We start from the raw sequence: 16,828 nt of genomic DNA on the forward strand, positions 1-16,828 counted from the left end.
GATTTAGCTATAGAGGTTTTTAAATAGTTTCCTATCTCCCCTACTCCATTGTTCTTTTTTCAGGGACTTCTTCACTATTCTTGTCTTTATATTCTTCTAAATGAAATATTCATTCTTTCCATAATTGAAATGATTATAAACCTTATAATTAACTTTACCTCCATGAGATCATCAGACCCCTGAAAATTCAGCCAATTCCATCATCTCATGTGGAGAAAAGGCAGCTGGAGAGGGTGGGGGATAGAAACTGAGAATTTACTCATTTAAAGGAAAAGGAGATGCCACTGTTTGACCAGTTTAAATTTCAAGTGTAATTTCCTATTACACAGAAAGTAAGATCTCACTCAAAAATTCAGTTTGGTTATGGAGAAATAAAGAGGTTACATTTTCCTTACATATTTGCATGGGAGTTGGAGTAAAATTGTGATGCTGCTCTCTTTCTCATGATTTTCTTATTTCACCTAATAGCATACCCACTTTCTTTCTCACAGGATGGGAAACCTCAACGTTATCTTTGCATCCTGTCCTTCATCCACCCGTCATCCAGGAATGCAGCCTTCACCTCCACTGTCTTCATGCTTTCCAGGTTAACAGACCAGAAGGACTTCAAGGCTCTAACCATGTGGTCCCACTGGTGCCCAGATGTGATTTCCAAAAGAACCCCACTTTCCAGAGCCAACTCCATGCCCACACACATTTACTCTTCCAATCAATTAACTTTAGGGAGCAACGTACACAAATTCCCACCATGGTCTTGTCTGTTCATGACACAGCATAAATGTTTTTGTTTGTTGTATGACTGTAGAACAAAACAGTGTGCTCTCTTTAGACTGCAATGAGTCAAAATCAAACACGCTCAGTGTGCTGCAGATAAAGTTCCCTATAATAAATACCTGTACATACATTCAAAGATTAAAAATGAGCATATTTTATCTAGAAATATTTTGGGGATCTAAAAATACTATCCAATTCACCTAGATATATAGCAAGAGTAATAAGCACACATGTCCACCAAAAGACATATATAAAAGTGTTCTTAGCAACTTTATTCATAACATCTCTAGTTGCAAACAACCCAAATGCCCACCAGCAAGAGAATAAACAAATAAATTGGAGTGTGTTACATAGGGAAGAATTTACTAAATAGAAATCATCTTTCACTGTTCTAATTTTTATTAATAGCAATCTCTCCTTATATGTACATGATACTAATTATTCCCTCAAATCTTCAAAATTTAGATATGGCCATTTTATATCCATAGTGCAAAATAAAGATTAAAACAGATTACCATTGAAAATAAATAAATAAATAGATTGGGGTGAGTTATTTCAATAAAACACTACACTGCAGTATAAAGATGGCACTACTCTAAGAACATCAGTATGGATAACTCACAGACATAATCACGGGCCAAAGAAGAAGACCAAAGAAAAAGTGTATTATTTCCATTCTAATAAAGTACAATTTAGGTAAAACCACCTATGGTGATAAAGTAAGAATAATGAATATGGGAGGGGGTATAATTTGGGGAGCAGAACATTCAGGGGAGGGTAGATGTAATTTATGTCTTGATGTATAGCTATGCAAAAATTCATTGATTTGTATATTTAAGATCTGTATGCTTTCCTTGATGTGTGCTATCCTTTAGTAACAATTTTTAAAACCTCATAAAATCTCCCCTACTGAATCCCAAAGGAGAGCAAATTTCTCTAAAATCCCCTGAACCCCAAAAATCTGGCACAGGAAAAGCCATGTTATTGCACAAGCCTGGAGTCCCAGATCTAAGTTTATTCTATGTAATGGTGCCCCCTGCAGTACAAATAGATCTATATCTTACTTTCAGTGGATAGGGAATTTCTCAGCCTTTTATGTCCAATCTACTTCAAATACCACACGAGTGGGGAAATCTGGAACAATTTATGGACAGGAACATGGTAGAATGAGATTTGAACTCCCATACAGGAAATAGGAGTTCTCATGGCAAACTCACAGCTAGCAGTCACAAAATTGTCAATTCTTCAAGGGTGGGAAATCATCCAAGTCATTGCTTTATCCTCTGAGTCTTCAGCACTGTTCCTTTTCTGAAGAGAGTAGAAAATCATAATGAATCAATACATGGTGAGTAGAGGGATGGAAGGAAACGTACAGCCTCAGTAAAACAGTTTAATTATTCTTAAATGTTTGCTTTGTGGTAAGTCCCCCTCAGGGCTTCATGATTAGAGCAAGCTCCCCTCATCTCCTCTTCTCCAATTTAATTTTGTCTTTGATGAAATACAATTATATCTAAATGCTACTTTTCTCAGTGTTCCTTCTCATTGAAATACATCCTGTTCTCATGACGGGTGTCCCATGGTGCAATTTTCCAGTGATAAGGACTGGCTTATAAGCTAATGTTTTCTTTTCATGGGAATTGGCAACATTAACAATTAGACTCCAATGAGTCTAAAATACACAAAATATATGGATAATGGAATTTCTCATCAAAGTCTTAATGTAATGTCAAACTGTCAAGCATTTCAATCTAAGAAGGGTGAACGTCTCTTAGGGAGTCAGCCACACCAGACATGGGCAAGTTGAGTTTCTTTCATCCAGAAAGGTTAGCAGGGAGGTTTTTCTCCAGGCTAGTTTTTCTCCAGGCTAGGTTTTTCTCCAGGTTTTTCTCCAGGCTAGGTTTTTCTCCAAGCTCAGCCTGGGACTGTTGAAGGGAATTATTGAAGCTAAGGCTGTTGCTGCTGTTGCCATATCTGTGATGTTTATTAAAACAAGAGTGTTTATGAAGACACCATTTTATTTAGGCCTCAGGTCAATCTGTGCCTTCTCTTTGCCACTCCCTAGAACATTCTTCCCACTTTCCCCTGCCCCTATCCTTAGCTCTCCAGAGAACTGGACTCCCTCTGTATGTTGAATTAGAACCAGGACTTAACCCTTGGCATGTTACTATTTTCAGAAGGGTAACTTTTGTTGTGAGTTTCCCCTGTGCAGTGTAGGGTATTTGGAGACATCCCTTGTCTCCATCTGCTGGACATAGTAGCTCTCCTTTTCCTAGTATGATCATCAAAATATCTCCGAGAATTGCCAGATGTCCCCTGAAGAAAGCAAAATGGTCCGCAGTTGAGAAATAATGGGTTAATTGATTAACTATGGGGGGCCACACTCAAAACCCAGAACCTAGCTCCCACTTGTCTCTGCCCTGCACAACTCCCAGTACTCTGACTGATAAGCACTGTGGAAGGAAGCAGTAAGATGTAACTCCAGTACCCCAGAAGAACCATTGGGTGGGATGGGAGTAGGGGCTATCAAATATAAGAAAAGAAAGTAACAAAATGAAATGTTACTACAATATTTTTGTATCCAGGATGTCATCTGCCCAGAGGCAAGCCACAGAGGACTCACACAGGATTGCAGAATTGGCAAGATCAAGGGATATGTTTAAGAAAACTTTCTGGGGCCTCCCCAGTGGCACAGCTGTTGAGCGCTGGGTTGCAAAGCTGCCAGCAGCCTCTGCAGCACCGGTTCGATCCCCGGCTGCTCCCCGGCCACCGGAGGAGGGTCCTACATGGCACACAGACCTCTCCTGCCGCCCGCTGCTCCCCTCAGCAGTGTACTTTGGTCCTTCTGCCTGCTCTGTTCCCGCTCTGGCTCTGGTGAATTCTCTAACCCTCCCGTGCTTCTGACTGTACCCAGTGCTTGTATAAATAAATAAATAAATAAATAAATAAATAAATAAATAAATAAATAAATAAATCTTTAAAAAAAAAAGGAAAGAAAACTTTCTGAATCCAATCTAAGAGCTGAAGTCTCCTTTATGGTCACTCTGATGCAGAAATAAAGGAACCTGGGAGCTCCCAAATTAACTGCTTTCTGTAATATAAAGACAACCCAGTGTCTCTGCAATGCCTGAGTAAGCAAGAGCCAGCGTGGGCTGCAGTGCCAGCAAGCAGGTGTACACAGGCTGGAGATGGTCCCTTGCCTGTATCTATGCACACTTGCTTGGCCGACGATTGCATATTCTCATTCCTGCTTCATGTCCTTGAGTCTTTTTTGCCAGAATAACTGTGTGGTGACTTGATTTTCTTTGACACCAAATCTTTTCTCCTCACAAAGGACCCCTGCTAGTTTCTTAGTATGGAAGGGGGCATAGGACCCAGGTTAGAGTCATCATAATACCTCATCCTTGGCCACAATTACAAGTGGCCAAAGTTCATTTTCTACATTTTCAAAGTGGGAGTGACGCTTCCTTTCCTTTCTGACAAGGGATCTGTTGTAAGGCACTTGCAAGGCTGGAAGTACAAGAGCCGTTTTGTCTATCATGTAAAGACACTCATCTACAGCAGGAAACATGAAAGCAACACTTGGAGAGAGTTCTGGAGACCAGTCCTTGTCTCCAGCGTCCAGAGTCCTGTCCACAGCTTTCTTGAGTAGTTAGCTCCTCGTTTGACTCCATAAACCCCTGAGAATCCCTTCATTAATGTCCCCCTCTTGTTATTTTATTTTTTTTTAATTTTTTTTTATATAGAGGCATGTTTTCTTTCTTTCTTTCTTTCTTTCTTTCTTTCTTTCTTTCTTTCTTTCTTTCTTTCTTTCTTTCTTTCTTTCTTTCTTTCTTTCTTTCTTTCTTTCTTTCTTTCTTTCTGTTTATACATGCACTGGGTACAGTCAGAAGCTCGGGAGGGTGAGAGAATTCACCAGGGCCAGAGCGGAGAGCAGAGCAGGCAGAAGGACCGAAGTACACTGCTGGGGGGAGCAGCGGGCGGCAGGAGAGGTCTGCGCGCCATGTGGGACCCTCCTCCCGTGGCCAGGGAGCAGCCGGGGATCGAACCGGCGCCGCAGAGGCTGCGGGCAGCTTCGCAACCCAGCGCTCAACCGCTGCGCCACCGGGGAGGCCCCCCCTCTTGTTATTTTAAACGAGTGTGAGTTGAAGTCTTGTCCATCATAACCCAGGAAGTGCTGGTAATTAGAAGGTACACTTCAGCAAGGTTAGGGTTATATCTTCCCATTTTTGTATATCACTCACAGCTTCCATCACAGATGACTTCAAAACGGTTTTCAAGAGGCACTTGTTGATTAATTCTGAATGTTGAGGTCTGAATAGTAGCGATTCTTTCTTTTTTAAAGATTTTTTTATTTATGCATACAGGAGCTGGGGTACAGGTCAGAGGTGCGGGGTAAGAGGATTCACCAGAGACAGAGTGGGGAACAGAACAGGCAGACTGACCGAAGTGCCCTGCTGAGGGGAGCAGCAGGCGAGTCAGGAGAGGTCTGCTGTGCCATGTGGGTCACCTCCCTGGTGGCCGCCAGGGATCGAACTCGTGCTGCAGTGGCTGCTGGTTTCTTCATAGTGCTGTGCTTAACCCCTTGCACCCAGAATAGTAGCGATTCTTAAATAATAATCTTCACATTGTTGAATAAGCCAGAAACTTAACTGCTTTACTTCCCCCAATCCTACATGCTTTCATCTTTCCTGAGAAGGACTCTCTTCACATAAGCAATTCTCACATCACAGTTGATCCTCTGTGACTTGTTACCCTGCTCTCCCCAAGGTGGTTTGGCTGATCTCCCTGGGATATCCTGTCTTTCCTTCTTTTGTGAATGTCACTTTTGGGGCTGTTTAGTGTGAGGGGATAATCTTTGAAGCACAGAAGGACTGCTTTATCATGGGTATGTTTTTTTCTGAAACAACTTTCTAGAGCTATTCAAAGGATAAGATTACCCTTTAAACACCTGTATCAGTATTTATTAGCAGTTAATTAATACATGTCTGTGAATATATGTGTGTATGTATATATAAAGATAAAATTATGCATGTCAGTAAATGGCATGTAGGAATTGAGAACTTATTCCATGACTCTCAAATTCCAATTATTTGAATGTTACTCATGGGGGCCAAAATGTGAGGGTGGGGGTGATCTCTTATCCACCTTCTTCATCTGTTGAGGGCCTGCTGGTGTAGCTCTCCTAGGTAGACGTTTTCTTCCCTATTGTCATTTTTCCTTTCAGTCCTTCAGTGACAGAAAACTCACAAGGGTCAAGCTGGGCTATCGCTAAAATTCACAACTCACAAAACCCTTTTTCTTTTTGCTTAATGGAAAGGAGAAGAAATTCTAATATCTATGCCCCTGAACTCTTTCTTTAGTCCATTTCTCTGCAGGCCAAAGCACATTTCCTATGCTATTCCACTGGCCTTTCCTCCCAGCCTCTAAGGTTTAATGCTGTTAATGCATCTGCTATTACTTAATTATTTAGTTCTCCATCCCAACTTGAAGAGCTGTGTTTAATTAATACTACTTGTTTTTAATGGATCCATGCTGGATCTCAGTAATAACTATTAGCTATTTGTCTCATAAGCTATTCTTGGTTCTACTGGAAATTGATATCAAATTTATAAGTTTGTAGTTTCTAGAATATGACAATCTTTCCATTTCGAAATACTTAAATCTGGAACCATTTACTAGAGTCCCATCATCCACAGAAATTGGAATAAGGCCACAAATCTGCTGAAAGATTAATCGTTTCAATTTTCAATTAAACTGTGGTTCCAGCCACAGCCAACAAGAAGGAGCAGGTGAGACTATATTTGTTATTCTCCTGTCTTCTTTCCCAAGAAAATCCCTTTCCTCAACCATTACACTGGAAGTTTTATTCCTACTGACTGCTTCAGATAAGAGCCCTATGAATACAAATAAAATTAAAATAAGGCTTAACACAAGCTGAAAGGGTGATAACTTCAACACCAAACAAGGAAGTGAATTACTTTCCAATGTTATAACATTCTCTCCAGAGAGTTGAAAATCATTTCTAAAAGATCTCTGATAAGCTGTTGAAAAGAACATACCTACTACAATTTATAAAACCTAAAAGTGACTTTCCTTAATGGAAGGAGTTAACTGAGGACCAAGGAAAAAAGCAGGGGATGGGGGAAAGGCCTTCTGTGTATTTCACAACCTTCTCAAGATTTCTCTGTTCCTTATAGAATCAAATCCAACATCCTAGTGACTACAATCCTCTTTCCCACAGTGACTTGTTAAAAACAAGACGCCAGCCCCCAAATGGAGTCACTTATGCCAAGCCTCATGTCACTAAATCAAGACAACTTAATCACAATTTTGAGTTTCAGTTCCCCCAGAAAGGTAATCTCAAACATGTCAATCAACAAACACCTGACCAGCACTAGATGGGCTATTTGCTGTTGAGCCCCTGCCATGCCCTAAATAAAAGTGACCTTCTAATAAGGAATCTGCTTTTTGGCTGAGTATAATTTCCTCCTTATCACTCCCTCTGATGATGAAAGTCTTTAATTCTGTACATCTCTTTGGAGTTCCATTCTGTCTGATAGATAGGATGCTGTCCAATTCATGAACAGTTTAAGAAAACAAATAAATTCTGTAAAATTCACTCAATTGAATTTTATTTTGCAGCACTGTTTAGCAGCAATGCAGAAAGTCTGTAAGTTGGATCTGGAGATTCAAGGAGCCAAAACTGAGCTAAGGGGCAGCTCAGGCAAATCCCCAGGTCCATCAATATTCCAACTCTCATTTCTCTCTAACAGGAAAAGCAAAATACCAGAAGGCATGGTTGGCAATTCTCCCAACCATTAAAGAAGCAGAATGAAATTAAAGATACATGATAAACAAAGTTATCCCTCTGTGTGACCATACAGATGGGAAAAGGGCATGTTGGCCTGGGAATGGACGCAGAGCAGGGTCAGTTTATAATATCAGAGTTAAGTCTAAATAAGCATGATTCTGTGGGTTCATTTCTTTTAGGTGACCCTTACCAAGATAATGGTATTCACATTCCCAGGCACTTAAAAATTTAACTGAACTGCTATGCAGATATATAGCAGCTTAAATTTGCTCCATTCTTTCAACAAATATTTTAAGAGTTTTCCGTGAACCAGCCAAACTTATTCCAAGAACAGTAAGATATGGCCTGTCAGGAACCTCCAGTGCAGTGTTAAAGTTCCTGGAAAACAGTGAGCAAGATTGCAAATGTCATATTTGCTGAGGGACCAGAAGGGGCAGCCAGGTGTCACAAGCACCAGTCGTGATGGGCTTTGAGTGGGGAAATCGTGTAGGGTGACAGATGTTTATATATTTTTGGCAAGCCCATATTAAGGACAGACTCAGCACTGGACTAACATAAGGCTTCATTTAACTCTCATAACTGCTCTTAATCCTCTGCTAGCTCAGGAATACAAAGGACATAACAAAGAAATGCTTGGATTTATGATATTGGCAAACAAACAAAACCAAAACTATGGTCTTTATGGAAAGAGCATGTCGGATCTGCATTCAAACAATGCTATTCACATAAGAAAAAGTACAACTAATTTCCCTGCATTTGCAAAGAAAAAAAGTAACACCTTGGATTCCCAGACAGTCAGGCCTCCTTGTTCCTTTCATAAAGCCAAATCCAATTGCTTTGTCATTTTGGAAAAAGATAGCTGTGTTTTAAGAAGCACCCAATAACTCACCCAAACATTCACCAGTTGATTTGGCTCTTGGCTTAGAAAGATCCCATTGTCTTGAGTTGGAAACAGTGTGCCAGGTAGATGAGATGATTGATCCATAATTTGCAGAGTTCGATAAGAGTTAATAGCGTCAGGAGCAGAATAAAGGAAGAAAAATAATAAAGGTGAATGTAGATAAAGGGAATAAATGAAAGAATCTCATCAAAACATAAGTTAGAATTGTGTCTCAAAGTACATGTATCTTCTCTCCCCCAATTAGTTCCCAATAAGGATTTTCAAAAACCTACACAAATTTCCTTTATCATGTATCTTCAAAGGTCCACAATCCACAATGGCTATTACTAATAATCCTCCAAGTATAAAGTATAAGAAGTGTTGGTGAGAAGTAGAGAATGTGCACTATGGATGGGAATTTAAAATGATGTTGTAGCTGTGGAAAATAGTGTGATGATGACCCCCAAAATTGAAAATAGAATTACAAAAAAATAAAATGGAATTACTATATGATCCAGAAATTCTACTTCAACTGGTCATAAACACAAAAGATCGAAAGCAGGGACTCAGAGACATGTACACGCTGTGATGACAGTAGCATTTCTCATATACATACAATAATGAAATGTTATTCAACCTTAAAAAGGAAGGAAATCCTGACACAGGCCACAACAATGGTCCAGGGCATCAGGATGACAATGAAGATACTACATTAAATGAAATAAGCCAGTGTGAAAGTGAGGAAAGGAAACCTTGTTTAAATGGGAGACAGGAAGGCCTGAAGGAGGAGCTCTCTTGAACTATCACTTGTCACTCTGCCATTCCCAGATCTGAAACAGGAAAAAATCTTATCCTTCCTATCAACTTTTGCCTTACCGCTTGTAAAAGAAGTTTCCTCTAGTGACCTAAAAGAATTAGTATGGGGAGGGGGGGCCTCCCTGGTGGTACGAGGGGTTAAAATGCCGCACTATGAAGCTACCTGTAGCCACTGCAACACATTCGATTCCCCAGGCATGGTGCAGCAGACCTTTCCCGACTCGCCTGCTGCTCCCCTCAACAGTGTATTTCAGTCAATCCACCTATTCTGTTCCCCACTCTGTCTCTGGCGAATCCTCTCACCCCCCCACACCTCTGGCCTGTACCCCAGTTCTTATATGCATAAATAAATAAATCTTAAAAAAAAATTAGTTAGTATGGGGGGGATATCATCCAGGTATAGGTTTATCAGTGAACTGAGAAATTAATCTTTTTAGTCTTAAAGTCATCCCCTCCCCACCATATAAAACCCCCTCCTCTCCTCTTCATGCCCTGGGCCCCTTAGCACAGAATAAATACCCCTAGTTTATACCATTTTTTACTTTGGAATTTACAACCATCTATTCTTCGTATATATGCCATTAATTTTTTACTTTTCTCTTACCAATCTGTCTGATGTTAATTTGTTAGTCAAGCCTCAAAAGAACCCAAAGCAGTGGGGAAATTTTTCTCCTCCTTGTTTTCTCTGACAGGGTGAGCCTCATGGAGTGACACTTGCTATATAGCACTGAACAAGCATCACTGCTAAAGAGGTAGAATCTAAACAAAATAGAACTCCTCTGAAGGGTTAAGATTGGAAACCCAACACTTAGGCCTGGTAAGTCTGAATAGGATCAGCTCAACCGTTATTGGCCAGGGAAAAGTAATGAAAAAATATGGTAGTAATAATGACATAGTGAAGGAAGTTTTTATCATTCAAATAGGATGAAGTAAAACTTCCTAAAAGAAACAGGAAAAGAACCAGTGAAGAATGAAATGAGGGTCTCCCCTGGTGGTGCAGGCGGTTGAGCCCTGTGCTATGAAGCTGTCCGCAGCCTCTGCAGCACCGTTTGGATCCAGGCCAGCCGGAAAGGGTCCCACATGGCATGGCAGACCTCTCCTGTCTCGCCCATTGCTCCCCTCAGCAGTGTATTTCGTCAGTCTGCCTGTTCTGTTCCCCACTCTGTCTCTGGTGAATCCTCTCACCCTCCCACACATCTGGCCTGTACCCTGGTTCTTGTATAAATAAATAAATAAATAAATAAATAAATAAATCAATCAATCAATAAATAAATAAATCTTTTTAAAAAAAAAAAAGGAATGAAGTGAGAACTTCCTCCCAACCAGGGGTCTCCATGCTGGACTCTACACCCTCTACCTATCAAGGTCACAGATATTTTCTAGGGCATTCTGGGGTTTGGGGGCCTCAAAAACACCCTTACCTCTCCCCGCCAACCCCTTCCTTGTCTAAAGTGATTTCTTCTGGTTTGTTCCACTGTCATTGAGGTTTTCTCCTGGCCCTTGTGGTGACTTAACTTGCAAGAGACGTTCCACTCATTCATACAAGTGAGTGGTCTGTGGTCAGTAAGCTTGGCTTCTCTTTAAAACCACATGGGCCCTATTCCAGACCTACTGACCCAGAATTTCTGGAGAATGCATCCAGGGATTTTTCTTTCTCAAAAGCTCCCCATATTATTAGGATGTATAGGTAGGTTTGAGAAGCTCCACTGCATAGAGTAAGTTTAGACACGGTTATTTTCTTTTCAAACCTTCCTTCCTTACAGCACAAGGTTCTGATACAAGGCAAAATTTCAGGGCACCAAAACTGATACCAGGCAAAACCAATGAGTGCCCAGAGACCCCAAATTGTTAAGAAGAAAAGCCCATGATGCCCATTTTCTACAGTTTGGGCCTACCATGCACATAAAATAAAAGTGATCAAACTCTTGTATGCGCAAAGATTTTTCATTGGTGAGAAGTTCAAAGGGAATAGGGAGAGGGGAAAGAGGAGTAGCAGAGACAAGGATTTCAGAATGCAGACCTTCCAATCAAACTCCAAAATCAACCATCTCCTCTTGGACAAATGTTCAGCCAAACAGGCAGAACCCAAAGCAGAGCAGCCAATGCCCAAGAGCAGAGCTGCCAGGAGAATGAATCCAAGGCACCTTCTGGCAAGAAACACAGGTTAAGAGTCTGGGTAGAGCTCAAAGCGCTGGGAGAGAAGGTGAAAACCAAAGCTCAAAGAGTGCCACCAAGCTGACTCCACCATGAGGTTGTCATGGTGACCACCATGGTCTCTCAAGAGCATGGGCTTGAGCTATCTACCAAATCACTGAGGTCATAAAAAAGAACAGAACGACCAGGAAAAGCATCCTCCAGAAAGCATCCTCCAGAAAGCCTTCCTTCCTTTTCTTCCTTTTCCCTGTTCCTCATGGCTGCCCTACCCCTTTCTAGAAACCACCAATTCAGGAAGCACATTTCACAGTGGCTTGCCAGGGAGTGGTGTGCTGGGAACTAGAGCCAGAAGGTGGCAGAGGCTGACATCATTCAATGACTCAGAGTTTGCTCCTCCCTGTTCCTCTAACAGTTGCTGGAGGCAGCGCCTCCAGGCCGGATGACTTGCCTGATTCTGGAGCAGTCACAGGCCCCAACTCAATTACCTATTTTACAAGTTCTCCAGATTGTGCTTGGGGAGGTCTTATGGTGTGCACACCCTTCCTTGATAGCTATGTGTGGGATGGCTGCTATCAGACCAAAAATACATTGCCATCTAGTGCTTAGTTTTGGAAGTAGGCAGGCTAGGTTTTCCTTTTTGTAATTTAAAATTTAATGAACAGATAATGGCTAAAGCGTGCAACCTTTAAAAAGGAGCATGCGGTAAGGCCTACAGTCCAACAGGGGGCCCCCAAGCCCCATGCTGCTCTTTCAGCATAACAACCCATTTTCTGAGTCCTAGTCTCCCTTAATGCCAAACCTGAGGAAATTGCAAAGCCTCCCCAGGAGCCCTTGACTTTCATGATGTGATCTCAGGAAAGAATTGGATACTTATTTACAAACTATGATTTTTCAGACCTCCCCCTTTAATGAGAAATATTACTGTTGGAAGGACATCCATGTGTAAGTGAACAAGGGCTGAAGAAGAAAAAGGATTGAAATTCTTTGGATCAAAGTGCCCTCCTTTCCAGGGTCTTTGGATTTTATAAGTGTTAAATCAAATGAGAGCATTCATTTAAATTATTAAAATTAACTTGAATTAAGTTATTAAAATTAATTTTAACTCAAATTAAGAATTATCCTTAGACTGAAATTTTACTGAAATCACAGATTATGCTGGAGGTTAGTGATAGGTTCAATTTCAGTCCCTGAAATTCCAGTGAACTCTAAACATTAAGACCCACTGCTTATCCCCGCCCTGAAAAATTTCCCCACCCGTGGTAAGAAGTTATATTTGAAATCATAATAATATTGACTAGACATAGAGGCAGACAAACTGCAGCAAGAATGACTGAGACCAGACACAAGGAAGGGTCAATGATAACAGAAGTTTGTAAATCCCTGGCGTATGGTGTGCTATTGTAATTGACAATGGAAATATGTATTTGGTCTTTGTCCTTTTCTAACAAAGCTCCAAAATCGGAGTTTCCTGTGGTGAGCGTAACAAAGGTGCCTCTTACTATGTTGATGGTAGCTGTTGGAAAGCACTTCCGGGATGTTTGCTGAGTGCCAGGGAGCCCAACCCAGAGATTAAGGGCTTGGAACTTTCAGTGCCTCCCTAAACCCCAAGGGCTGGGAGAGGGGCCCAGATTCAAGCCTTTGTAATGAAGTCGCCATAAAAATTAAAAAGGCCAAGGTTTGGGGAGCTTCTGGGTCAGAGATCTCGAGGCAGTTTCAGGAGATTGATAGCTTGCAGAGGGAACGGACGCTCCCTCAGTTTCCCCAAATTTTGCCCTGTGCTTCTCTTCCATCTGGCGGATCCCGAATTAGATCCATGTATAATAAACTGGATTGCTTAATAATCCAGAAAGTAAAATGTTTCTCTGAGTTCTGTCATCTGCTCTAGCAAACTAATCAAACCCAAGGAGGGTTCATGGTGGTGTAGAAATAAATGCTAACCTTTCACCCAGGCAGAGAAAGAACAAGCGGTACTTCAGGAATGGTGAGGTCAGGAGAAGATTTATTACTCCTGCATGAGGTCCCAGACCTGGGTAGCCCGGTAAGGTCTGAGCACCCGTTTAAAGACCAAGGGTTCCTTTTATACACAACTGTGTGCATATCTGTTACATTGATAACATTGTTTTTCAGCAGGCAAAGTCCCCAGACAAGGGGGGCAAGGCAAGGGGGAAAGATGCAGGCATTCAGGGATGGCCTTGGAGAGACAGACCAGCTTGGCCAGCTGCCCGACCTTGTAGATAAGAGTGCTGAGGCCCTGGCCATGAATCTTGAAAGGGAAGGAGCTGTAAGTGAGCAAACTTGTTGATTATGCCTGCATTGGAATGTTCATTGCACCTGGGCTGGAAGTTCTGCTGGAATCTTTATTATATTCATTTGCTCAATAATGTATTTTCTCATCAGTGGAAACCTCCAATCAGAGGGCAGCACTGAGAAACGCAAGACTTTCTTCCAGCTTCCCCTAGCTGTCTGCCTTTGGTCAGTCGCGCAGAGGTGGAGTGGGGGAGGTATGGCGTGCTCTTAGAAGATGGTGGGGAGAGCACAGCCCCCAACTTTTGAAGGTTCATCAAATCGCTCCCTCCTCAGTCATCAATGGTTCTGAACCCGATTCCAAAGTGTATGGGTTTCTCCTCCAGGCCACTAAGCAATTCTTGAACACCAGCTGGGAATCCTAAAATTCAACCCAATTCTGATTCTGTCCACCCAGACTTAGTGTCACATCCCACAGGTGATGGGCTCAGTTCTACAGGGTAGCAGTCGGGAGTCCAGCTGGTCACCTGTACTTTTAACCTTCAGAAGGCAGGGTGTGTGCTTCTCCACTATCATTTTGTAGGAGAGCCAGAGTCTCACCACTCCACCCTGGGACTTCCCAAATGAATACTGATGGGGAAAATTGAAAGCAAGTCTGAGTCTCTCAGCTCCACCCCTTGACTTCTTAAATGCCGGCCTCAGGAACCAAGAGGTGGAGCAGGACTGGGGCATAGGGGTAGCCTTTCAAGGGCAGAGCTTGCAGGCTTTCAGTGGAGGGGCCTCTCATTATGCACCCACTTAGGGAAAGTTGCTCCTGGGGGACAGTCTCCTGCTCAGGTCCATGCCAGCCATTCAGCTGGCTCTTGCCAGTGGTTCTTTTTCCAGCTTCAGCATTTTGGCAAGTGACTCTCTTGAGACTTTGGCACCTGCCATCTTGACCTCATGGTAGATTCAGCTTGGTGACATGTTTTGAACTTTGGGCATTTAGGTTGTTTCCATGTCTTGGATATTATAAATAGTTTTGCTGTGAATGTAGGGGTGCAAATATTTTTTAAGATTTATTTATTTATACAAGCACTGGGTACAGTCAGAAGTGCAGGAGGGTGAGAGAATTCACCAGAGCCAGAGCAGGGAGCAGAACAGGCAGAAGGACCGAAGTACACTGCTGAGGGGAGCAGCGGGCGGCAGGAGAGGTCTGTGCGCCATGTGGGACCCTCCTCCGGTGGCCGGGGAGCAGCCGGGGATCGAACCGGCGCTGCAGAGGCTACAGGCAGCTTCGCAACCCAGGGCTCAACCGCTGCGCCAACAGGGAGGCCCCAAACATCTTTTTGAATTGGTGTTTTTATATTTATAGAATATAGTGTTTTTATGTTTGTAGAATAAACACCTAGGAGTGGCATTGCTGTGGTATTTATATTTTTAGTTTTATACGGAACCTCCATGTCTTCCATAGAGGCTGTACCAATTTACATTCCCACCAACAGAACAGGAGAGCGCTTTTTCCTTTGCATCCTCATCAAAATATGTTGCCAGTGGTTTTGATATAAGCCATTCTCACAGGTGTGGGAGATTTTTCATGTGATTTTGATTTGCATTTCCCTAATCATAGCTGAAGCTGAACATATTTTCACATGCCTTTTGTCATCCCTGTCTTCTTTGGTGAAGTGCCTATTCAAATCTGCCCACATTTTGATCATTGTTGAGGTATATGATGAGTTCTTTATATATTTTGGATATTAAGCCGTTGTCAGAAGTATGATGTGTAAATATCTTCCTCAGTAAATGGGCTGCCTTTTTGTTTTTTGATGGTTTCTTTACATATACAAAAACTTTTCAGTTTGATGTGGCCCCAATTATTTATTTTTGTTAAGCAACATTCTTAAGGTCTTGATATGTTAGACTCAGATGATACAGTGGAAAAATCGGGATGAAAGAATACAGAGCCACTCTCAGGAACTCGCTAGCAAAGGAGAGAGGCATTAAACAGTCACTTGGGTGAGGGGAGCCAGAGCGCTAAGAGGTGGGCATGAGGAAGGAGGAGTCTTGCCTCTCAGGCCTGGGCTTTTCTCATTTATCTTTAAGTACATACCGAGGGTGTGGTGTTTGAAATTTGCTAGTGGCACCCAGGGGTGTTTAATGAGATCTCACGAAGAAATGTAAAAATTGGAGAGCTTATTCCATTGCTGCAGCACCCCATCTCCTTCTAAGTAACTGCCCCCACCCAGCGCTGTGCTTTTGTGGCCCTATTGTTCACTTATCCACTCGTTAGACGTGCTTTATGAGGGTGCCTGGGCTGGACAGCACTGAGCTAGATGCAATCCCATTAACTCTGAGACACTGGATCAAAGAAAGGGTGACATTTTCAATCTCCAAGTCCCGTTAAGGAAACAAAAGAAGACTAAACTCCCCCAACTTCCTATTTGAGGAAGAGGTCTGTGGGCTCCAGGGACTGCAGAGGATGCTCTGGAACTAAATCAGAACCACTAGACCAGGGAGCCAAAAGACACATTCATTATTCTTAGGCTCCGAGTCCAAAATGAAAAAAATAATAGAGGAATAATGTGTATGAGAAACTTTCTATGATGCATTTTGTAAAATGCAGTTTTTTCCTTTGCACAGATCTTCAACCATGAGAAAAATAGCACAGAATATTCAGAAGCAATCTTACTTTATCCTTTCTCTGTCGCCCTGCATCTCCTTGCAAGAGAGTAAATTAATCGGTCAGGAGTTAGGACCCAGTGATATTTGTTAGACTTACATGATCTGACAGCTGACTGGAAATCAATGAAGTGTATGTACTTGAAGCAACATCACCCTGGATGGAGACAGGCTCAGATGATTTTATCCCACTTCAGGTGTCCACTTGCCCCTTCTCTTCCACTGTAGACTTTGAAACCCTGCATTTTCTTTTCAAGAAATTATCCACCTAAAACTGACATCATGACCCTGGCAGGTTTTACCCTGGTATTCATCGTCCTTGGTGTCACTCCCTCAGGTAAGCTGAAATTAAACTATGCTAAGATTTTATACTTGTAAAATTATTTAAGGAAAGAAGGCAAAACTATGTGTTGATAATGATAGAATTACAAAATATATAGGTGTCTTTAGGATAACCTCTAAAATGTGACTCTGCTGAACAAACCTGTGAA

At 42.0% G+C, this 16,828-nt stretch overlaps 1 protein-coding gene across 5 annotated transcripts in view; it reads left to right on the forward strand.

Moving 5' to 3' along the window:
• The first annotated feature begins 5,584 nt into the window (after window positions 1-5,584).
• The window catches only part of CHRNB3 (cholinergic receptor nicotinic beta 3 subunit), a 29,304-nt gene continuing 18,060 nt past the window's right edge, over window positions 5,585-16,828 (forward strand). Inside the window, exons 1-4 of one of the 5 annotated variants that reach the window (XM_037524693.1) lie at window positions 5,585-5,659; window positions 6,454-6,563; window positions 9,974-10,098; window positions 16,299-16,674. In XM_037524693.1, the coding sequence (XP_037380590.1) occupies window positions 16,620-16,674 (55 nt within the window). In that variant the 5' untranslated portion in view covers window positions 5,585-5,659; window positions 6,454-6,563; window positions 9,974-10,098; window positions 16,299-16,619. The remainder of the gene's footprint in view (window positions 5,660-6,453; window positions 6,564-9,973; window positions 10,099-16,298; window positions 16,675-16,828) is intronic. The other 4 variants (XM_054700220.1, XM_037524694.1, XM_054700221.1 and 1 more) reach the window with 4 other exon arrangements.

Source organism: Talpa occidentalis, unplaced genomic scaffold (assembly GCF_014898055.3).
Source record: "Talpa occidentalis isolate TD23 unplaced genomic scaffold, MPIMG_talOcc4v2.1 talOcc4.4, whole genome shotgun sequence".
Taxonomy (NCBI): domain Eukaryota; kingdom Metazoa; phylum Chordata; class Mammalia; order Eulipotyphla; family Talpidae; genus Talpa; species Talpa occidentalis.